This window comes from Mustela nivalis, assembly GCF_964662115.1.
Source record: "Mustela nivalis genome assembly, chromosome: 6".
Classification (NCBI taxonomy): Eukaryota; Metazoa; Chordata; class Mammalia; order Carnivora; family Mustelidae; genus Mustela; species Mustela nivalis.
In genome coordinates this window covers 133,742,203-133,767,528 of record NC_139025.1, presented here as the reverse complement: position 1 = coordinate 133,767,528, position 25,326 = coordinate 133,742,203, and the positions used below count along the sequence as shown (strand labels likewise).

General features: G+C 36.6%; 1 protein-coding gene across 1 annotated transcript in view; it reads left to right on the top strand.

Moving 5' to 3' along the window:
• The window catches only part of MCTP2 (multiple C2 and transmembrane domain containing 2), a 646,489-nt gene that overhangs the window by 599,076 nt on the left and 22,087 nt on the right, over positions 1-25,326 (top strand). Inside the window, 2 exon segments of the mRNA XM_082736421.1 lie at positions 9,215-9,337; positions 11,955-11,996. Coding sequence (XP_082592547.1) covers positions 9,215-9,337; positions 11,955-11,996 — 165 coding nt within the window.

Below are 25,326 nucleotides of genomic sequence, written 5' to 3'. Positions count from 1 at the left end.
ATATTGAGAGAAGATACAGACTGGGTCACCTTTGCATTTGGCTCATGGAGTGACAGAAGGAAACCCACAAGATAGAGTTAAGAAGCTTTCTTGGTATCAGAGAAATAGAGCTTCATGTACTGGTTCTGACATTTTGTAGTTGTTTCAATTCTTTTTTTTTTTTTTTTTAGATTTTATTTATTTATTTGATAGAGAGAGATCAAAAGTAGGCAGAGAGGCAGGCAGAGAGAGAGAGGAAGGGAAACAGGCCCCCTGCTGAGCAGAGAGCCCAATGCTGGACTCAATCCCAGGACCCCGAGATCATGACCTGAGCTGAAGGCAGCGGCTTAACCCACTGAGCCACCCAGGCGCCCTGTAGGTATTTCAATTCTGAGCAATGTTCCATTGAATGGATATATTATGTTTACTTGTTGCTGGACATTTGGGCTCTTGCCTGTTTTGCTGTTATTTGGAATTAAGCTGCTATGCTCTGAACATTTGTGAACAAGTCTTTGTGGGACGTTCATTATTTATGTTAAATTTCTTCATTTCGGAGTAGGAAGGCCGTGGATTATAGTAGACGTATGCTCAAGTTTTTGAGAAACTTCCAGGTGGTTTTCCAAATCAGTTGTGTCATTTTGTAATTCTACCTGGAGTGTCTGAGAGATCTCGTTGTTCCACAAACTGTCAATACTTTCTCTCTTGTCAGGGTTTTTGATTGTAGTCTTTCTAGTAAGCATGCATTGCTGTTTCCCAGGGGCCTTTATTTGCATTTTCTTGATGGGTAATCATGTTCCATATTTTTTATGTGCTTTTAGGTATTCACATAGATTTCTGTACGTGTGAAGGGCCTGGCCACATCTTTGGCTCTTTTTTTTTTATTTTTTAAGATTTTATTTATTTATTTGACAGAGAGAGATGACAAGTAGGCAGAGAGGCAGGCAGAGAGAGAGAAAGGGAAGCAGGCTCCCTGCTGAGCAGAGAGCCCAATGTGGGGCTCAATCCCAGGACCCTGGGATCATGACCTGAGCCAAAGGCAGAGGCATTTACCCACTGAGCCACCCAGGTGCCCCTTTGGCTCATTTTTATTGGATTATCTTCTTCTTAATTCTTGTAAGAATTTCTTATATATTCTGGGTACAACTTGTCTAACAGTATATGTGTACATAATATTGTTCCCCATTTTGTGACTTTTCCGTTTTCTTAGCTGTATCTTTCAAAGAGCAAATGAAGATTGCTGCCAATAAACTACACTTTTTCTTTTATTTACATTATTCTTTGTACTTTTTGTATCTTAATAAATGTCACCCAAGATGGCAAAGGTTTTTCCTCATATGTTTTCTTAGACATTCTAAAATTTGAACATTTATATTAAAATATTATAATCCATTTAGATTTATTTCTTATATATTGTAGGTGGTAAGGATTAATGATTTTCTTTTTTTCCCTCACACATGTATCCAATTGTTCCAGTGTCATTTGTTGAAAAGACTCTTATTTCTCCTATACAGTTATCTCTGCCACTTTCTTAATTAACTGCATGTATGTGGGATCTGTTTCTGGACCTGTTTTTTGTTCCAATGATCACTATGCCTATCTTTTTGCTAGCATCACACTGTCTTCATTACTATATATTTATAAATTATGAAATTAGGCAATGTAAGCTTTATTGTTAAAATTGCTTTAATGATCCTGTCACTTACATTTCCAGATAATATTTAGAATCAGCTTGTCAATTTCTACAAAATTAAGATTGCTTGCTTCTACAGATAAGTTTATAGACAACTGCCATGTAAACAATATTGAGTCTTCCAACCCATGAATGAGTGGTGTATCTATACACTTACTTATTTTAATCTTATAATTTCCAGTTAAGAGATATTCTCATATTTTATGAGTTTTATTCCTATATATTTTATGGGTTTTGATGATACCATAAATGGAAATCTTAAAATGTCATAATACAGAGGTTATTTTTGATACTAGCATATAAATATGGAATTTACTTTAAAAAATAACTTTATACTCTGTGACTTTGCTGAATTTCATTATTTCTAGAATTGCTTTGTAGATTCCTTAGAATTTTCTATGTTAAAAATCATGTCATCTATAGAGATAGTTTTGTTGTTTTCCTTCTTATTTGAGCTTTTTATTTCATTTCTTTTACTTTATTGCAATGATTAGAATATTTAGTCTAATGCTGAATAGAGGTAGCAAGACCAGACATCCTTACCTTTTCCCTACTTTTAGAAGGCTATTGTGCAGTTTTAATTCTCATCTCATCTCTGCTTTTTATTCTTATAGTATTTATTCCATTAACATTTAATGAAACTATTGATATTGTTGGACTTAGATAACCATTTTGTTATTTTCCACTTGTCTACTATGTTCCTTATTCCTGTTTCTCTTTTGTGCCTTTTAACATTCTATTTTAACTCACTGGAATATTCTTTCAGTGATGGTTCTAGGGATTAAAGTGCATGTGTGAATGTGTAATCTCCCTTAACTTTTGATAGTCAATTTAGAAGTATTATTGAATCACTTCATCTAAGACATAGAAACATTGCAACTCATCTAAGTTCATTTATCCATTCATACCTACCTCCTTTATATTTTAGTTTTCATATATATCACATATAAGTACATTATATATCCTATCAAGATGATGCTATAAGCATAGCTTTAAACAACTGTATGGATCCTAAAGAAAATAAAATTTAAAAATAGTCTTTAATATCGTCCTATGTATCTACCATGTGATGCTCTCTGTTTCTTCCTGAAGTTTGAGTTTCCCTTCATTCTGAAGAACTCCTTTAGCATTTATTGATATGAAGTTATACTGGTAAAGAATTCTTTTAATTTTCTTGTATATAAATCTTTACTTCACATTCATTCATAAAGGATATTTTCCCTGGGTATAGAAGTCTGGGTTGACAATTTTTGTTTCTCTTACTGTTGTTCATTTTAACACTTTAAAATGTTGCAGTGTCTCCTTGCCTCCATGGTTTCTAATGTGAAATTTATGTCCATTCAAATAGTTATGTTCACAAACATTGTAGTGTGATGCTTGTGTGATTACAATATAGTGTGTGTATTGATTGCAATATAGATGCCAATATAGATGCCTAAGCCTGGTTTTCTTAAACCTATTCTGCTTGGGTTTCCCTAAAAAGTGTTCAGCCATTAGTTCTTTACATAATTTTGAACTTCTTCCTTTCTCTGAGATTCCAAAAATCTATTTTAGAACTTCTGAAATTATCCCATGGACCACAGTCTATTAAATTTTTCCAAACATTTTTCACTTTCAGATAGGATTTCACTGTTTTTTTTTTTTTAAGATTTTATTTATTTATTAGAGAGAGAAAGAGAGTGGAGGAGGAGCAGAGGGAGAAAGACAAGCAGACTCTACACTGAGTGCAGAGCCTGACATGGAGCTTGATCCCAGGACCCTGACATCATGACCCGAGCCAAAATTGAGAGTCAGATGCTTAATCAATTGAGACACCTTATAATTCACCCTTCAACAATAGTCAAATTATGGAAGGAACCCAAATGCTATGTCTGTCAGTTGGTGAAGGGATAAAGAAAATGTATGTATGTAGACATATATGTGTGTGTGTGCGTGTGTGTGTGTGTATGATGGTGTGTGTGTATATATATATACACACACATATACATATATATATGTGTATATATAATGGAATATCATTCAGCCGTCAAAAAGAATGAAATCTTAATATTTGCAATGATGTGGTTGGGGCTAGAGAGTATTATACTAAGCAAAATAAGTCATAGAAAGACAAATACCACATGATTTCACTCATATGTGGAATTTAAGAAATAGAACAAATGAACATGGGGAGGGGGAAAAAGAGGAAAACCAAGAAACAGACTCTTAACTCTAAAGAACAAACTGATGGTTACCAAAGGGGTGGTGGGCAGGGTTTGGGTGTGGGAATGGGTTAAATAGGTGATGGAGATTAAGGAGGGTATTTCTTGGGATGAGAACTGGGTGTTGTATGGAAGTTTGAATCACTAAATTCTACACCTGAAACTAATATGGTATGCTAACTAATGGGAATTTAAATAAAACTTGGAAGAAAAAAAACATAATTCACCTTGAAGTTGACATCTGTTGATTGCCTCTGCCTTAAAAATCAGTTACATTTTCCTGACCTTTTGTATGTCACGTGATTTTTAATTGTGCCTTAGATATTAGGAATGTTATGCAGCAGAGACCCTAGATTCTCCCCTGTTCTTTCACATAGGTTGACCTTATTTTTTAAGAAGATATTTAACTTCATATCAGGGTTCATTAAACTCAAACTGCAAATTCTGTCACACCTCCTGTAGGTGGCAGCTCTGATCCCAGTTAAGACTGTTCTGAATCTGCCCCCACATCTATGGCAGAGACTGCAGTAAAGTTCACATACAGAATTTGGGGTTTTCCTTTGCTTATTATCTCCTTCCAGTGTTCCTCTATACCATGGCCCTGATTGTCCCCAATTTCTTTGCCGGTTTCATCTATTCAGAAAAATGGCAAATTTTTCTTTTGAATTTTAACCAACTGGTATTATCATTGTGATAGCAGCTGCTCTTGAAGGAAAGATGCCAAACGTTACAGTGACCCCATGCAGACCTGATTTCTTCTTTAAGCTTTGAACTTCCATGCAAAGTTCACGGATCAGAATCTCAGGTCTGTCTACCAGCTATCAGAGTCTACTATCTATCACTGGACTTTTTTTTAAAATTTGTTTTCAGGTATTAGTATTATTAATATTATTATTATTTTGCTAGAAGGTGTTTATTAGGAAATCAATTGTTCATTACAGAGGTAGGAATTATAGATTGATTCAAAAAAATTTTTTTAAGTAAGCCCCACAATCAACATGGGGCTTGAACTTACAACTCTGAGAGAAAGTCACTATGCTCTATCCACAAAGCCAGCCAGGCACCCCTTAAAAATATTTCTGAGTGCACTAGTGACTCGCTCTGAAAGTTATTAGTACTTTAAATGTGATATTTAAATGCTGCTCAATTTCTGTTATAAAACACTTTCTTATATTACTTAACTATACTTGATAGATGCAAATGTTATGGCAAATGAGGTATTTATCTAGCACAACAGCCTTCTAATATTAGTTGATGTACAAGTAATTTTGTTAAAGACATTTTATAAATAGCTTTATGATGAGGAAAATAAAAATATGCTATTTCCTGATTTTTCCCAATAGTTTTGTATCAACCTCTTCACTTGAAGTTATATTTAGCAATGTAAAAAAACAATAAAATTTCACTTATCCAGTAGATAGACATTAAGGAATAGTAACCATTTAGAACACAGTTAAAATCAGTTAAAACTTCTAGTCCTAAAAGAACTTTAAAAATAAAGAAAAATACGTAAAAATTAGAAAATTCTCTAGCTTCATCTAGTAGAGGAATCACTGTACTATTTTCTCTGCTTCACTCTTTTGATCATATCAAAGAAAAACAAGACATAAAAGTAAAAGAAACCTTATAAAGAAAAGTAAAAGAAAATATAAATTATAAATCAGCAAATAAAACTGATAAAGCATACCAGATGAATAGCCTGGAGGAAATCAACAACATAATAATATGCATTGATTCAAAAAGCATTTTAAAAATTCTATACTTAAAAAAAATTAGAGATTTAGCACTAAAAGAAAATGGAAGTAACACCTAGATTGGATGGCAAAAAAACCACCACCAACAACAAAGATGTTGTCATGATTTGCAGTTTATATGATTTTCCACATCAGATCTCCAAAAGGATAGATTTGAAATCCCCTACAGCTGATAAAAGGGGACCAAAATAATGTGAACAACATATAGAAATCTATGTTCCTGTGCCCAGAAGTAACCAATTAAAGTATATAAATTTAAAATGCCCTCATTCATGATAGTATCAAAACTCTTTCTTAAGTTACACAGAAAAATAATAATAAAACATACACAGAATGATCACGTTTTTCATCAGCATGATGAAAGTAATAAAATATTTTAAGATACAGAAATGTCCTGAATATATGGAGAAACAAATAATCTTTATGATTTGGAAAGCCAGTACCAAGATGTCAGTTCTCTCCAAATTGGTAGATACATTCAAGGCTATCCCAGTGAAAATTGCACCAAGAATTTTATGGAACATTACAAATTGGTTTTAAAATACATGTAGAAGGGTAAAGAACAAAGAGCTACCAGAGATAATATTGAAGGTAAAATAATACCAACTTGCTCACTCATATCATCTGGTTATTAAACTACAGTTAAAGATGTGGTCTTGGTAAAATAGAATATGCATTAATGGACAGGATTGGAGTGTCCTTAAACAATAAACGCACCCATGTGGGAATTTGGTATGTAGCAGAAGTGTCAATGGAAATAGTGAACAAAAATAGGGATTGATACCACAATCTAGTTGTATAAGTTGGCTATCCAGAAGCATCCAAATTAGATGCTTTTTTCCAGTTATAAGCCAAAAAACCACTTGAGATGAAAAATAAGGAACACACACATACAATTATTTTTTTGAGAGAAAACACAATGAAATAACATTATCATCTCAGAGTAGAATGTGATTCCTTAAGCAGAACATTGAACATGAAGAGCATGAATTTTAAGGTTGAAGGTGAGTATGTTTGACTACATTAAAAAGTATAAAAAGTTTCATCTTAAGCTTTTAATGATGAGAGGATAATGGATAAATTACTAAACATTAATTTGAATGGGGTACCATGTATCAGTTAAAATGAATATACTTTTTTAAAGAAGATTTATTGATTAGAGAGAACACAAGTGGGGGAAGAAGGAGAGGGATATATGGGTCTTGATCCCGGCACCCGAGGATGATCTGAGCTCAAATTAGATGCTTAACTGACTGAGCCACTCGGATACCCCTAAAAATGAATAAACTTGATTTATACCTATACCATCAACAGATCTATGGAACATAATATTGAATAAAAAATTTCAGAGTGATGGGAACATTTTGATGCTCTTGATGTTTCTAAAATAAACCATAGAGGTCCTCAGATGGCAAAGATTCACCTCCATTTTCAGACATGGTGGCCTCTGGGAATGGGAAGAGTCAGTTGAGAGTAGTAGGTGAAGAGTTGACAATGAATATCAGTTATCTGAAATTTTATTTTTTAAAAAGAATAATACATAAATTGGAAAGAAAACTGACAACACATTTACAAGTCTTCATGCACGCAGGTGCATGGGTATTTGTTAAATTAGGTTTATGTATATTTTTTTCATTCTTGGTATATTTAGTAATATGACATGAAAATATTATCCTTGGTATAGAGAAAGAATGGAGTATTACCAAAGTAATGATACTAAAATAATCCTGATTCTAGAACCTGAAAATAAAATAAAAAGGAAATGACAGCACATGGGTATCAATGTAAAACATCTTACAGTGTTAGCAAATAAAATTCAAAGTACAATGTAAGACCATTTCAGCCCACTAAAGGGAATGTTTCTTCCAGAAATACAGCTTCACTTCAATATTTGGAAATCATAAATACAATATATCATGTTGAGGTTCTAAAATGAAAAGGAAAAACCCACCTTATTTCAGAAGATAGTGAAAGAACAATTAATCATTCGCCCTCCTCCATTCCTGATTTTAAAAATAATAAGAATTAAATATATCCTTGTTAAAATTGATGTGGTATTATTAAAAATATTTTTCAAATATTTTTATAAAAAGGATTTGCAAATATTTTTTAAAATAATAATAAAATGAATGCATCTATGTGAACTTTCTAATTTAAAAAAAGGTTTATTTGCATATTCTTAATACAAAGTGATTTATATAGCTCAAACAAAAATCAACACCATGCTTAATTATAAAAATAGAAGCATTTTTATAAAATTCAAGAATTAGACAATATCACTTTCAACAGTTTGATTTAAAATTGTCTAGTTAATAGTAATGAAAGTAAATATACCTATTAGAAAGTAAGTTATAGATATTAAACAAGAGGAAACAGGAGAAATTCTTTATTTGTAGATTGTGTGACTGTATTCTTAGAAACTCCCCAAAAGTGAAATGAAAGGCTATTTGAAGAAAATTCTATGAAGTTACTAATTTAAAAAATTAATATGTACAATTATTTGCTTTTATTTATCTGCTTGAAATATAGAATGGGAGAAATTATTACATTTAGAATAGCAAACAAAAAATAAGCAGGAAATACATATAATACCTACAAATTAAACTTTAACATGGTATAAAATATTTTTAGTAATAGCTAATATTGCTCCAAGAAAAGAAGAATCAATATTTAAGATGCAGTAATTTGCCTCTTCTACGTTGATGTAAGAGTGACTCTTTTCAAGCCCTTATAAGCACTAATAGCTGATAACCACAGATTATCTTATTTCATCCTCTGTACCACCTATGGATTGGAAAAGAAAGTGAGGCTCAAGTTTTGAAATCATTTTCCCCATGATTTCACTCTAGCCTCATATTGTAATTATCATGGGTTGTTTTCTTATTTGTCCTAATTCGCTTATTCCTTGGAGGTAGGGCCGTGTCTTATTTGCATTTATGTCTCTCATGACCACTGTCACATAGCTCTTGCTTGTCTTTCTGTAGGAAGGGTCACAAATCTTGACAGCAATTGGGCTGGTAAAGCACATACCTGGTCTGATGTAGGCACTTCTAGCCCATCATTTCCTTGTGACCATCCAGCCTCAAAATTGGAAAGTTTTAAGATTTTTAAAGAGACTTTGGCCATCTGAAGTTTTTATCTGAACTGTTTAGATTTTTAAACATTAGCAGCCAATTTAAGAAGGGATTAATAGTCTACAGCTCCAATAAACCACACTGTTGGCAAAATTTGGTCTGTGGCCTCACTCAGAGACCTTGGATTTTTCCATACTTCTTTCTGAAATTCTGGTAAATCTCAGAGCAAAAACCTGAATATAGTTGATGGGGTAATGGAATTTCTAGGTATGAGGCTACAATATTGTCTATTTCAGAATGTGATTGGCCTACTCATTTCTAGATCTTCCTCATTCTACAGCCGATTCTAAAACTGTTCATTGTGTATGTGTGCGCGTTAGCCTGTCTATAACTGTTCCTAAAAGCTACTATAGAGAGAGTGTCCTGGATTTAATTTCCTTAAGTCAATGCAAAGGATTTTAGGTTTATTCCCATACTGATTTTTCAAGCAATGATTTTGTTTTGTCTTCCAATCAGGTATTTTTAGTCACTGTCTGGAATTTTGAACTGTACATGATCCCCCTGGCGTTATTGCTACTGTTCATCTACAATTTCATCACACCCACAAAAGGGAAGGTTGGCAGCATCCAGGACAGCCAGGTGAGCAAAGGTTCTAGTAACCAAGACATTTGACCAGAGGAAAAAAGGTGGTAATAACAACAAACCGCCACCAAATCGTGACCCAAGTCCACTTGGTTTGAGACTTGAGGAGAGCAACATTGGACATACATTTATGTGATAGCAGTGATCTTTTATTGGGTAGAATCTGGAGTTGTCCTTCTGTGTTCTGCTTCTGAGACTTGGCCTACCCTCTTAGCATGAGGAGAGCCTTCTGGTGCTTGGTCATCTTTACCAAAGTGGCAGCATATTTCATTGTTTGTCCATTTAGTTATCTGTAAGGCTCCTATGAATAGCATTCTCATCACTGAAAAAAGCTCTTTGGCATTTCACTGAGCTTCTTCAGGGCATGGAAAGCATCTGGAAGACTGCCTTACGCCTCTCCACCCAGACATCCTAGCCTGAAGCCTTCAGAGGCTGGTCAACTCCTAGGGAAATCAGAGAGTGGGCAGGCATGGGCAGCTCCATTTTTGGGTGCCCAGGTCCTGAAAATCTCAAGCTTCCCATGATCTTGAAGGAAGCAACAGCAAGATATCCCCTATCATCTACTTATCATACTTTCTGACTCAGCTTCCCCTATTTATTTATTCCAGCCCAGAGGATCTTTTCCTGGTCTGGGTGAATAAGAACTAGTATTTGTAGACTTCTTTAGGGCATTATTTTGGAATTCCAGAGTCAAGAAATGAATTTTTAAAATTAAAGTCTAGGATTTTGTGACTTGATAGTAGTGGTTTTCTCAAGACCCAAAAGCTGATGATCTTCACCCATTTTTCCTTATAATGCTATTATTTTAAAAAAAATCTATGAAATAATGGATATTGAAGGGATATTCTGGTATCATTTGGGGGATAGAAAGGAAGTAGAGAAAATGAGATTTTTTTGGCAGGGAGGAAAAACCTCAGGCAAATTCAAAATTTTATTCTGTATGATATTGGATTGTTTTGATGAGGGAGACATGGACGTATTTCAATAATGAGGGACCTAATGATGCTAGAACCAACTAATAAATAAATAGCTTTAAAGTATAGGATTGTTTAAGGAGTAAGTTGCACACAGATATGGGAATGAGAATAGGCATGAGGGAAGTTTTCACAGAGAAACATCTCTAATAAAAAATGCTGTCAAATAACATTTTTACAATTTTTGATCAGATTTTAGTTTTCCAGCTATCATACATGATGTGTATGCATGTGTAGGCTAGTAGATATGTAAAGGTACGAAAGAATACTTATGTGCATATGATTATAAATGTGTGTGTGTAAAATCTTTTTAATTTACAGAACACTTTCATATGCATCACCTATTTTAATCTTGATAACACAACCATGAAGGAGACAGGAATTACTATTTCTATTTTATGCTGGAGGAACATAAGGCCCAGAGGGACAAGGTGATTTGCCCAAGGTCACACAGCAGGATGTCCTTGAACAGTGTCCCAAGCTGAAGTCTTTGTCCCAAGTTGGGCTTCTAACTCCAAATTACAGTGTTCTTCCTCCCATGGCGTGTTTTTATTATGTGTGTTTTTACCCATTTGCTTTCTTGAAACGTGTGCTGCCCACAGTGACTAGGTGAGTTCTCCAGCATCCGTCGAGGGTCCCACACAAAGCTGGCTATAGCTCTTGGGAATTCTGGGAGGTAATAGAGCACCGGTCTTGGAGAAATTGCTGGGTAACTGCTCAGTGGTTTTAGGGAGTATGGTAGAGTACTCTCTGCATACTTCAGAGTTACTCTTTCTTTAAGAACATGGTATTGACAATTCTGTTGACTACTAGAAAAATGACATCTAAACAGCATGCCTGACCTTTGCAACATGGTTGAACGGAAAATAAGTGTTCAGGCTGTAAACGGATTCTGGTTTTTGAATACCCAGTGTTCTCTCTGAGCTCCTGGCCCTCTTGTTGGCTTTTAAATATTGCACTGACACAATTAAAAGTTACCTGGTAAACAGTCAAGATTTCTACACTGATCTGAACAAGTCTATTCACAGCACCTGGTGCTTTGGTCCCCAGACTGAAGCCAGGTGCCTGTTAGTGGCCATGAGAGCCTGAGTTGGCTTCCTTTACCTGCCCCCACACCCCCTCCCCGAGTCCCAAGGAAAACAGTAATATTGCACAGAAACCTGTAACTTATTCCTGAGATTGATTATATTCAGACTAATGCATTTCCTACTGTCTAATGTTTCAGTAATGGCCCCAGAGGAAAAGAACAGTCATTATAACAGTGAGCCCAGCACAAACCCAGTACGGTGTTCTCAGCCTTAACATAGCAGTTGGCTCATTTGTCAGAATAAGAACAAACTGTTTACAGAACGTACAGCCTGGTGATGCCTTTTTAAAGCTGGGTGCCTTCAAAGGCCACTCGCCTAATCGCTTTATTTATAGCTAAATTTTATGTAGATTATGCATAGTGTTTATGGTCTTGCCACAGTGTCCCTGAACTTTAAGAGTATTTTTTTGAGAGGTTATATAATGGATTTAAAAACCACTAGTGCTTCAGTTACGTAGGAAGAAAAAAAATCGTGAAAAGTGTATATGGGTTTAATTTGCATTTAGTAATTTCAAGGGATGTTATATGAACAAACCGTGGTTTTTCCTTTCAGGAGAGCACAGACTTGGAGGAAGAGGAGGATGAAGAGGACAAGGTGAGTCAGGGAAACTCGTGAAAGGGGGTGTTAACGTGGTCAGCAGATAGCACGTTTCTGGTTGAATCAAAGTGCCGTTTGTTTGTTTGTTTTTAGTACTATGAACTATCCGGCAAAGTAATATATTTGTAATTTATAAAGGATACCCTTTTTAAGAGATCTTATAAGGTGAGGATAAAAGGGGGTAAAAATATAAGGAATTAACGAAATATTATAAAAAAGCGTACCTAGAGGAGGCCTGTCATTTGATTCGAGTGAAGATCGTAAGAGCCTGCCCCTCGGTGTATAAAAGGTAGATAAAAGGTAGTCTAGGAAGTCAAAAGTAAATCAAGTAAAATTGCTGTTCCTTTAGGTTCCCGTCTGCGCTCTGTGGGGTGGTCACCCACTTCAGAGCCTGTCAGTTTCCCAGCTGTTGCTGGCAATGTTTTCAGCTATATGTCTGTGTACATCTGTCCTTTTTCTTCTCCTGGGAGAATCTCTCAAATCTGCTGCTTTTGTTGTCATTACGCTTTCAGACAAACCTTCTGGAATAAAATGAAAAAAGTGGAAATGCCAAATGAGATGCTACCAGCTTAATGGATTTCCAACCCCCTAGAACCTGTGGGTAGATAGGGTTTGTGATGGTTGTGTCTAGGAGGCTGGCAGGAGGGGAAAAGGTGAAAAGGGGGGGGGGGAATCTTAAGAGTTAAGTATCCAATATAAAATGCCCAGAAAATGCCAATGAATTAAAAAACACGGGCTCCATGACACAAACAGCCCTAAAATTAATTGGGTGAGCCAGATGGTTTTGCCCATTTGAAGCAAATTGGGTAGATGACAAAGGGAATCTTATTTGTTGTGCTAAAATGATCATTAATAGCAACATAATAAAATAAAGCATAATATTTTTTAAAAGTGGAATTGACTCTTTTCAGAATAAGGTCACACAAGGGGTGCCTGGGTGGCTCAGTGGGTTAAAGCCTCTGCCTTCAGCTCAGGTCATGATCCCAGGGTCCTGGGATCAAGCCCCACATCGGGCTCTCTGCTCAGCGGGGAACCTGCTTCCTCCTCTCTCTCTCTGCCTGCCTCTCTGCCTACTTGTGGTCTCTGTCCGTCAAATAAATAAATAAAATATTTAAAAAAAAAAAAGAATAAGATCACACAGATGCAGCTTTCTTCTTGATGAATTGATGGGTGCTGCTTCTGAGTAATATAGCTCCTTGAACATGAAAAATTGTCACAGCCAAGCTCGCCTGCCTGGTGATAGGCTGTTTTACCAAAAGAACCACACATATTGAAAGAAATTATTTTAAACCTTTACGAGGCCACATGCTAAATTTTATTCACCAAGGCTCGGAAGTGAGGAAGATTTTCTTCTGTTTGGCTATGTCTGTTAAAATGAGCTCCCCATAGAAGAGGGCGTCATCTGTCCTTTAGAGAGCATTATTGTGACCATGTGTCTTTGGCCCATCTGATAAAGCAGAGCTTCCAACAAGAAGGAAATGAGTGAAAAAGTGGTGTGAACTGGCAAGCAACAAATTCAGGTCATGGAGTCTAGACCAGGCGTTGCCATAAGCCAGCCTTCTACTGAGGTGGCTCAAGGACTGTCTGGGGCTCTGGGCATCTGGAAGGAGAGCCAAATGGGCTAAGCCTTCCTGGGTAAGAATGACTGAGTTGGAATCATAGCATCTACATGGAAGAGCCTTGGAGCTCTTGTGTTTATCCAAGCATTGCAGTCCCCATAACAGATGCGCCAACCCTGTTATAGACAGGTCGTTAGGACGTTCCTCATTTCCCTCGGGGCAGTGCTCTTCGCGATATACTTCTATTATAGTGTTCTCACAGGGCCTTTAATGGCCACAGCATGGCCATGTTTGTTTGCTTCCTCAGTTTTGTTGGTCTTTGAGATTATCCAGAGAAATAAATCTGAAATGAAAATGAAATTTTGACTTCTACGTAAACCTCCTTGTGTTTACCACAACCCTTCTACTGTTAGGGAGACTGGTAAACTTCGCGGTCCTTATCCTTATCTTTCCAATCTCCCATCTCTGAGAACTTTGTAAAGTAAAGAGGAATTTTCAACTTTAAGACTTCTGGAGCCCACTATATCCCAATATATATTACAGTCCATCCGTCCTTCTCCACATAGACCAGGCTCCATAGCTGAGACGTGCTCGCCATAGACCCGTGCACACAGCCACAGGGCCACTGCCCTACATCTTGTGCTGTACCGAAGGGCTGACCCACAGTACCCCCCTGGCTTCTGTTGCATGTGAGACATGACAGGCCGTGCCTCTGGGAACTGTAACACACCCAGTGAGCGATGAGCTGTTTACAAATTATAAACACACAGCCATTTCCTTCCAAGCCAGAAGAGAGGAAACTCCTTTCCTTCTATACTATCCATCTTGAAAGTAACAGTCTGTAACTGCTAGCACCCGTTCCCACCAAATACCATAAGGGGGGACTGTGGAAGATAAAAGCACGTCGGGGCCTCCCGGCACAGCTTCCTCGGGAGATAGATGCATTCTGTATATTCTGCAAGTCGCTGATGCACAGACCAGGACATGGTTTGGGGTCTGTCATACTTTTATTGTCTGGAAGGGGGATTGTTGTAAAATGACATCTGTGTAACATCTTGCTCTTTTTCACTGTCAGAAGTCCATGGTGGTGACCTATATGAGAAGCCAAATTAGATTGCACAATTGTGCATGTGTGTGTGTGTGTGTGTGTGAGTTTCTGCACTTTCAGATGTAACATAGAACCTTCAGATAACTACTTTATGGGCTTTTAGGAAACTAACTGTACAAACTAAACTTTGAAGAGAGGAGATATTTCTTTCTTATTCCTGATGGCCCATGCAAGAAATTGCTTGTTACAAGTGTAGTTTGCTGGGGACCCCTGAACAAACAGATAATGGCTAAGTTCAGCCAACAGCAATCAGCTGACATTTCCTATTTGTATTAGATTCCAAATGTGGAATTCTTCTATGTGGACCTTATTTGTACGGATGGATTACAATGAAAATTGCATTAATTTTCTGCACAGTAAAGGTCAGTAATTGAAGCATGAACCAAGAAACTATTGTGTAAAATGCTGTATCCCATACTTAGGAAAGGTCACGCAAAGCAATAATATCTTGTTTTCATTGCGGAAGGTATAAATACTTGCATTAGAGTTTCTTTCTTTTTCCAGCCTAACAAATGCTTATACAGAATATTTTAGCATTTACTATTAACATCAGCAAGAAGAAATCATAAGGGCATGTAATAAAAAAAAAAATCCTGTCTATTGCTATATCATTAGGAAACTCTGCTGTAATGCCTGCATTGTGAGTTGGTGTGTCTTTAACTCATCTGTCAGAAACAGGACTTGAATGATCTGTCCTAGGATGACCAATGAGTGCACAATTGTCTTACCGTGTTTAGGAAGGAGAAATTGCCCTTCTGTGTCAATTGTTGACAAAAAACAGATATGGTTGTTTTTCTTAAGAAAATAAACATCTAATTCATTTTTGTGGATCAATCGTGGAACAATTTTGTAATGAAAGGATATAGATGAATATTATATCTCTGTGCTCTTTTCACAAATTAGGATGTCATCATTAAAATTTAAGTACATTTTAAACCATCAATTTCAGTGTTTAACATGGTTTCCACTCTCCAGACTGGCTATTCCTTTCTTTCCAAGCAGAAGCTTCTTAGGGAAAGAACCACATGGCGTATGTATTTAAAAGGTGTTCTTGCTGTAATATAGCCTGCATTGTCCTTTGGATGAGTAGGCTAGGCCCAGGATGCCTCATTCCCTGTGCTTTCTTATTCCAGAGAGAGAAGATGATCTATATGTCCCAGCCAGGGGAGACGATCATGCTTGGAGGAGGTTTTATCTTACAATCTCATCATGATAGTCATTGTGCCTATGATTCCTTTGTGCCTTCTTAAGAGTGCCCCAAACACACAGCAAATTAATTTGATTAGTGATTTTTTTAACCTATTGACAGAGGAGTGGTACTTTTAAAATGACAAAGTATGGTATTTTTAAGAAAATATAAAGTCAGACAGTATCTTTGAAAGGTTAGTAGTAGTTGAATACACACACACACTTTCGGGAGACATGCAATCTGTATGCAGGGTATATTGTAGAGGACGTGTTTAAGGATAACTCTCAGAGGGGGACCTGGGTGGCTCAGTCGGTTAAGCATATGCTTTTGGCTCAGGTTCTTATCTCAGGGTCCTGGGATCGAGTCCCACGTTGGGTTCCCTGCTGGCAGGCAACCTGTTTCTTCCTCTCGTCCCTGCTCGTGTTCCCAATCTCTCTCTCTCTCTCTCTTTCAAATAAATACATAAAGCCTTAAAAAAATAAAAGGATAACTTTCAGGAAAAGAAAGTAAATGGTTGCTCTGATTTAACTCCTTTTAATTTGATTTAATGTGATTTTTAGTGATGAAGTGATTTAATTACTACCATTTCTACCATACCATCTTACTTCCAAGACTTCAATATTAAAATGGATTCTAGCCAATTCTTAATTATCAGTTTATGTATGTTTTGAATAAGAAGGGATTGGCTTCCTTATCTCCTGCAGTCTTTTCTCTGACACATGGACTTGCTCAAATTTTTCTTTTAAAACTCAAGCCCCCGTTTGTAAAAAATGTGTTGGCTTCATTATATTTTGAAGCCAACCAGAAATGTTACTAATCTAACCTTTTGGACCATTATTCATATCAGGCTCACTAATATTCCTAGTACTTGTATATTTTCTTTGTGATTTCTATTGTAAGGGTTATGTTTGGTATGTAATTCCCCAATATTGTGAAATATGATATATCAGCCTATTATCCTTCTATTAGTATGTTTGCACTAACAAAATACAGTCAGGGGCTCTGGTTTTATAGGCTATACTGTGTCTAGATATTTAATATCTCATTGCCTAAAATGTTTATATCATGCTAATGTAGAATACATTGTGTATTGTGTATCCATTATCCACAAGTCATTGTTTCTCTGAGGATAATAGCTGTTCCTTTTATCTTTCTTTTTTTTTTTTAAGATTTTATTTATTTATTTGACAGAGAGAAAGATCACAAGGAGGTAGAGAAGCAGCAGAGAGAGAGAGGGGGAAGCAGGCTCCCTGCTGAGCAGATAGCCTGATGTGGGGCTTGATCCCAGGACCCTGAGATCATGACCTGAGCTGAAGGCAGAGGCTTAACCCAGTGAGCCACCCAGACACCCCTCCTTTTGTCTTTCTTAATGAAACCCCGTTTGGGATTTAGGGTAAACCTAAGTTTAGGTTTACCCTAAATCCCAAATATCCAGTGGGTTTACAAGGTAATTGATAAGAGAAGACCCCTCTCTTTTCCTCAAGGGAAAAGTAATAATAAAGTAAGTAATAAAGGACAGAAAAGTAATAATATAAAACAAGACTATTTTGAATATTAGCTAAATAATTATATTTATAAAAATATTAATATTAGCAGAGGGTTTATAATTTGCTACTGTTTTTATGTACCTTAGCTCATTCAGGACTCAAAATAAACCATTACATTTTATATTTTCCCCATCTACAAATTAAGAGAAATTCACTAGGTAGGATAATAGCAAAACTCAAATCTAGTTCTTCTGACCTAAATCAGATTTATTTTGGACCATGCCACACTGTCATGAAGGAACCATGTCATTCACTTATCAGTTCATTGTCCTGCCTTGTTACATATTTATCAAGTGTCTTCTCCCTCTCTCAGCCTCTTTAGGTGCAAAGATTAAAACTATAAACATGGTGCTCTGAGTAAATAATGGGAATATAGTGTGTTTGCTACTTTCATTAGTTTATACACTAGGTTGGGTGGGGAAGAGGAAGTGTGTGTGTGAATCAGGAGTGCGGAAGGAGGTGCTGTTGGAGCGGAGTCTTAGGGAATAAGGATTACTTGTTGCACTGCTTGATCGGATGGATCTTCTATCTTCTGCCCTTCCTGCTCCCCTTCCTCGGAGAAAACTAAAGGACACACACAGTAAAATCAGCAACGGCAGCTCCTTGTGGGTCTACCTGCCCTAGTCAGAGAACTACCTTCAGTACTTACAGACCCTGATTGCTCTTGGGGGGAGGGGTCAGGCACATATCAGAAACCAATCTTCCTGAGGTCTAAATGCTAAAGAATTACTGTAGACTGTTCGCAGTTTTTCATTGGTGTCTTACCAACATCTTGGTGCTGTTCCTTCTTTTGCTTTTTTCAGCCCTTCCCTGTAACACCAGATGAGATTCTTGGGGCAAGCCAAGAAAACTCGTTGGTAAATACCAGTCAGCGTGGAAACGCTTTCTGTAATGAAGAGAGCAGGTTCAAAACCACTTAGGGGGAACCTGGTGGCTCAGTGGGTTAAAGCCTCTGCTTTCGGCTCAGGTAATGATCCCAGGGTCCTGGGATCGAGCCCCACATCGGGCTCTCTGCTCAGCGGGGAGCCTGCTTCCTCCTTTCTTTCTGCCTGTCTCTCTGCCTACTTGTGATCTCTCTCTGTCAAATAAATTAAAAAAAAAAAAAAAAAAAAAAAAACTAAGAAATGATACTGATTTAAAACCCAGATCTGTTCTCTATTCATTTCCCTAAGCAAAAGAATACTTGAGAAGGAAACACTCTCCTGAAAAACTACAGAATCTTACCCCCGTGGAAAGAGCATACGCTAAGGAGTTGAGTGTGTGTGCGCGCGTTGAGTGTGCGTTTTTGTGCGTGCACGCATGCAGGTCTGAAAGCGCATGCGTACATCCCCCACATCTCATGGGAAGAAGTCCTAAAGACCTTTCCCAGTGCAGTAAGCCAGGCTTCCAAGGAGTAGTTTTTAATCTCATCTATCAGAAATACTGCTTCTTATTCTTTGTTATGACAGATACTGAGGTTTGATTTTTTTTTCCAGTTGTGTGTTTTCCATGCTAAATTCCAGTCTATTCCTGGCATTTGTAATTCTTCAAGTTTTCAAATTATAGGCTTTTAATATTCCATAGGATAAAACAGACCAAACATAGTCCCATTGAAAATGCAAAGTTATATTTTTGTGTTTTTGCTCTAGAAGGCTGGAATTACTGGGGAGATCTTGCGACAGAATTTTGCATTGATCCCTTTTGGGAATGCGTCCCATCCTCTGACAAATACTACTCAATTTTTAAACTTGTCGAAAAGGATTTTTTCTGACATGGTCCATTTTGAGGACTGTCTCCCCGGTTTTGCTTAGGTAATTAATTGAGAAATGAGGATTTTTTTTTTCCTAAATCGGAACATGTGGGAAGGATTTAAAGTAACATACTGATTATATAATTAATTCTGAGTTGTAAATTCATTTTGATGGTGTGAATTCTCTCCCAGAGGCTCCAAGCTGGTTTATTACACCTACAGTGCTATAGTCATTGGAGCCGTGGGGGTGGCAACCAGACCTGAAGAAGGACGCTTTTGCTTCCTGATTGATTTTTGGTTTTACTTATTAAAAAAGTACATGATTTGTTCTTAATCTGACTGCTTTACAAACCTTGCCAAAAGACTCAGGTTTATTTTTCTCACGTTTTATAAGCAAACAGACAATGAAGAAAATGGTGAACTTGCATCTGTGTATATAATAATATACACATATATTAATATATACATTTTTGGGTTATAGAGATGGGTTTTGTCATCATTTTTCTTACAATGAGTGCCAGTCCTTCTTTATGGCATATCAGAAAACAAAGGAACCTTGTGAAATTGGAATTCTGTATCTGAAAAGTTGCATGCTCTCATCTCTTCTATTATTTTGTGATGCAAGCTTTATCACGAAGTAGACCCAAATCATGTGAACGGTCGTATGCCTCACTGGTTTTTCAAGTTTGTAATAAGAAGTAAAATCCATTATTTCTCAAATGTAGGGCTCTGGGAGTGCAGTGCATGGCTGGTCATAATTTTTTTTGTGCATTTGTCTAATCACCCCAATGACCACCACTCTTCTACTCTTTATTACACATTTCCCTCTATAAATCAGAAGCCTCCTATGTTAAGGAAACACACCAGCACACGTGATAACGGTTCTGTCTTCCTGAATGGATCTCTGTTGCTCTTCCCAGGCAATTTGGTGGCAACAGCAGATGTAATGTTGTGTTTGCTAAACTGTTATCCCCACATTCCGTGGTTCAATCTGAGATGTGTAAATAAAGCCAGCATGATGCAGATAAAACTGCCAGATGATCTTTTGTACAACGCAGGGCAACATGAGTAGACTTGTCTTGGAAGATCATTGCTTTCAAAACTTAAATTAACCCCTGTATTCTTTCAACTAGATCGAAGGTTATTTCTTCTTTTATCTCTTTGCATTCTCAAAAGGAAGGGACTTACGTTTATGAAGTGTCTGTAAGGTACCAAATGCTTTACATATCTTATGCTATGAATAATATTTAATTCTTCACTCAGTCAGGAAAGGATTAGACTCTCCCTTTTCCCAGATAGCTAAATTGGAATTCAGAATGGGTGAGGAATTTACCATGATCACAAAATTGGTAGATGACCAGGCACAACTCAGTTCTCTCTGACCCCTAGCCTGCTATTTACAAAATGTGTGGGCCTGGGTAGAGTTGAAGTCTCATGGTTGGCTGGTCTGTTTGTTTTCCTCGTTAACTTTTCACCTGTTGGTGCAAACAATCCCTGGTTACCCCAGCTCTTAAATATAAGAATGGAAAGAAATGTTTTTGAAAGAGTTTTAAAAGACATCATTTAAGATACTCTCATGAGTTCTGGGCAAAGTAATGCTGGAAAGAAAGAGTAGGGGGCAATATGTAACTGAGTCAGATATCTCAAAATTATATATCCGATGGTATACAAAGAGACAGAACAAAAACCCATAGACATCAAAGAAGCAAATGCCAAAAAAAAAAAAAAAAAAAAAAAAACCCAAAAAACAAGTGGGAGCTGAATGCCCACCTTGTGAAATGTCCACTAGAACGTAAGCATTTTTTTCCCAAGATTTTATTTTTTGGTTGAGAGAGAGCATAAAGAGGGGGAGCAGCAGAGGGAGAGAGAGAAGCAGGCTTCCCACCAAGCAGGGAGCCCAATGCAGGGCTTGAGACCAGGACCCTAAGTTCATGACCTGAGCCAAAGGCAGTTGCCTAGCCGACTGAGCCACCCAGGTGCTAAGGGGCTTCTTATAATGAAGACACACTTGCTCTGGTGTTCTGGACTAGAATCCTATGTTACATGTACCTACTTGCCCAGAAATTTTCCATTTACTGCCCCCCCATTTTATTTAAATTCTAAGTGTTGTATTTAATTCTTCCACTCAAATACACTGCAATTAATTGCTTAGGCTTGTTGTTTGTGCATTCTGCTTCTGCTATGGTTTTTCCTTAGTAGCCGCGGGGTTGCATGAACAGTGACCAGAGATCTTAATGACACCCAATTAAATCCAGCCAACAAGCAGGGATAACCCGTTTGCTTTCCTGACCCCTTTTCAGGGGGCTAAGCCACTAAAACCTAGCTTTCAGGGAGAGCTTTTGGATGGTCCCTGACAAAACAAAGTGCTCTCAGATGAGTTCACCACTACTTGTCTCAAGCGATGTCGGAGAAGCCTCTGATGCTTGCTCCCCATTTCTCGCAGTCAGTCACGTTGTATACAAGCCTGTGGGCACACATCTATTGCCCGATCTGTATGATGCATACAGCCTCCAAACTGCCTGTTCCAGGAGGGTTAGTGGGAAAGATGAAAAATGATAGGGTGAGGGTACGTTAAATACAGGCAGATTTGAACAGTCCTATGGATAAGAGAATAAAAAGTAGTCTGAACACTTTGGCTATCATATTTTGTTTCACTCATTCCAAAGAATAAATCTGCATTTACCTTTTTTTTTTTTTAACTCTCTGATAAAGTTTTGCGATGAGTAAAGTCAGAATTCTTGTTTAAGAAATAATCCAGGAATAATATTCTATTTATCAAGATAATTATCGATGTGCTGAGAGATGTGTGTTTACATTTCTTGTCTGTCCCCTGGGGACATTGTCCTATCATCTGTGTATATAAACTTAAGTTACAAAACTTCCAAAGAATCTTCAACAGTTAGTAGTTACTTCAAGAAGACCATTTCTGGAAACATGCTTTTATTTATGTAGCCAAGAAGTTGTGCTTACATATCTCTCTGTGGACTATGACTTTTCTTTTAGACAAATGGCTATTGTACATTTATCAATTTTTCCATTCCGAGGTTTCATTGTACGTGTATGAAAATGCAAGGTAGCTGTTGACTCTAATAGAACCAATATCTGAAAAATCTTGGGCAGAGTCAAATGGCGGCAGTCTTGCCTGGACGCCATCGAGTGATTGAAACAGAATGTCAAATAAGTTAATTCTAAAATTATTTTGATTTTTTTTTTCAACCAATAAATGGAACCAAAATAAAGCTTTTGCTAATTAGTTTTACAAATGATGAAATCTCTGACATCAGGAATGCCGATGTAAATTTAGTTGAAACAATTATATTTGGGGATTATTTAACTTATAGGGATAGTATAAATGCAAACTTTGATGGAGGATAGCATCATGGCTTATAAGATGTTTTTACAAAATGAAGGCATTTATGAGGCAGAAGTGTACTTGGGATTGGCCACAGTGCCCTGATTATCCATGACTGTGTACAGAAGAATGATAATGCTCCATTGATTGAATTAGAAGCTGTCTTGTCCACACTTATAATTATTGTGTATATACAGTGTTAGGTAGCAACAACAAAGTTGTTTGTGACAAAGATATTTCAGATATGAAAAATACACTTCAGTGTGTCAATGTGTACTCTGTTCTTTGCTGCTGGTCATCAATTTGCTTTTAAGAATGTTTGAACCTTTGAGGAGCTCTTAGTCAACTTAAACATTTTCCAGAGCTATTGAACTCTTGTGAAAAAAGATCTCTACAGTTTTTGTTGCATTTGGGTCATAAACAGTTGGAAATTTTTATCAAAATCGTTAATGACTGAAATGCTAAGTAATTTCATCTTTAAAAGCTTTTAGTGAGTGGAGGTGAATTTTAAAAGAACTGGCAAAAAAGACACTGCATTTTTTCTCCCCACAAAAACCAGTATTATTTAACACAAAGTAAACAACAAGGTTAAATGTGCACATTTCAATATTTAATTCTGAAGTCACCCTTTGGGATATCTCAATTTGTGGAAAATCTTTTTATTTTTAATAGACTAAATATCTATTTGACCCAAGAATGGAAGGAAATTGAGAAGCCATTTATTTATCAGCATAAATTTTATGAAGCAGTCAAAGGAATTATGGATACAACTTAGAGTTTTGTTCTAAAGAATGTTTGACAGAGAAAATCCATATGAATGGATACAAAAAGGCAGTGCCTTTGAAAATATTTAAGCTAAAATATATAGGGATCTCAAAATTTAAAAATTAAATTGATAACGATTTTCTCCATGTAACACATTTTTAGGGTGTGAGATTTCAAGGTATCTCAGCACCTGTAGAGAGAGTATTTTCGTAATTAAAATTATGAGCCACTGTAGAGTCAATTAAAGGTGTCAACTTAATGACTATTAAGTGCAACTCTAAAGATGATTAAGAACAATTTTTCTGAAATATATAAAAAGAATGTATTAAAAAGTACATTCTTTTGAAAAGTGCCCTGACCTGGGATTATAAACATATATAACTAGGAAACCAGTTAAATATGTGAATCTGTAGCACAAATAATCATTCTTTATGTATCATTTAGAAATGTCCAAATAACATAAATAATTTTCATTTTAATATACATAAAGTATGCTTTTACAAAATTTGAAGTAATGTGTTTATAAAAATAAAGTAATTATGTGGATTCACCAAATATAAAATAAAATTGATAGTTGATAAGTATTTCAAAAATTATATAATTCTGATTACTTTTACTCTTGAAAGTGTAGAGATTTGGTTGATAAATTTTTATCCTGTTAGCCTAGATATGGTAAGACTCTTAGCCTTGTCTTTGGGTATCAAATTCATTAAAAAGGAAAAGGACATGGAGACAATCATTTATTATTTTGGTATACTAACTTATACTTCCTTCACAACCAGAACCTTGGCATTTGGGTGTTTCTTTGGGGTGGCGGAGAACACACGTGTGAGCGCGCATGCGCGCCCCCCCCCCCACACACAGTCAATGGAACTAGGATGTTTTTATGAACTTGAGCCACATGGAAATTTGAGTCATTTTCCAAGAAATTGTTTTGACCTGAAGTCTATGCTACTGAAAAGAGGAAGCTACTTTTGCCCTTTGGATCAAATTCCCTAGTGCTTTCAAATCCTCCTTTATAAACATGAATACTTATGTAGCAGACAGAGATGGGTTTTCACTATTGTGCCCATTAATAGATGTGGCTGAGCATGAATTAGGTTGCTTCGGTGGCATACCTAATTTTTAATGCAAGCTGCTTAAAGAATTAGAGAGTAAAAGAAATAAGAAATTTTAAATTGGGGTGAAAAACCACAAGTCTCATGCTAGTTTGATTTAACAAGAGGGCACAATGAACCTGCTTTTTTCTCTACAGATTGCTTGGATTAAGTAGTTCAGCCCAGATGGTAAGAGGTTCTTCAAATCACCCCAGCACTCTTTACTAAAGGGGGTCTGGCAGTAGTACATTCTAACCTCTACCCTCCCTGTGGTCTATTTCTGCAAAGTAGCTTCATAAACAAGGACAGGTGGGAGAAAGGAAGTTTGTGCTTTTGTGAAATTTCTGCCATATAGGTGCCTTCAGCCATAATCACTGACCAGGTGGTGGATACTCCTTCCCACACAAGTTGTGTCCATTTTGATTGAACAGGGAATGCACAAGGAGAGTGAAGGTTAGAAGTTTTTGCTCCGTAACTTACTATAATTCTAATTCAAGTAAATTAGAAAAATTTGAGGTTTTGGATATTATATATTATATGTAGTGACTACAATGACCCAGATAGACAAGAACTAAGAGGAATACTAGCTAAATCCCAGTTCCAGTAGAGTTCCCAGGGACCTAGATTATGGTACCAGAATATAAGAATTTGTATAAAAATACCAGTTTAGAGAATCATCTTTTCTCCAACATTTGGGTAATTTATGAATTCTTTTTGTAAGCATTAGCTGCATAACATGGTAAAACACACTTGAGGTTTTCTATAAGCAAGATATGGACAATGGTCTTAGGAGGCTAAATTCTGGTTCACATGAAGAACTGGAGACTGAGGAAGATGAACATGTATTTGCTTCTACTTCTGTGAAGGAAAAGCCAGTCAGTCATTAGGCATCTTCCATGGGAGTAACCTGTGTAAGATGCAGTCTCCAGCAGTGACTTTGTAGTCTGCCTCCAGGTGCCAACTCTTTTTCTGAGGTGGTTG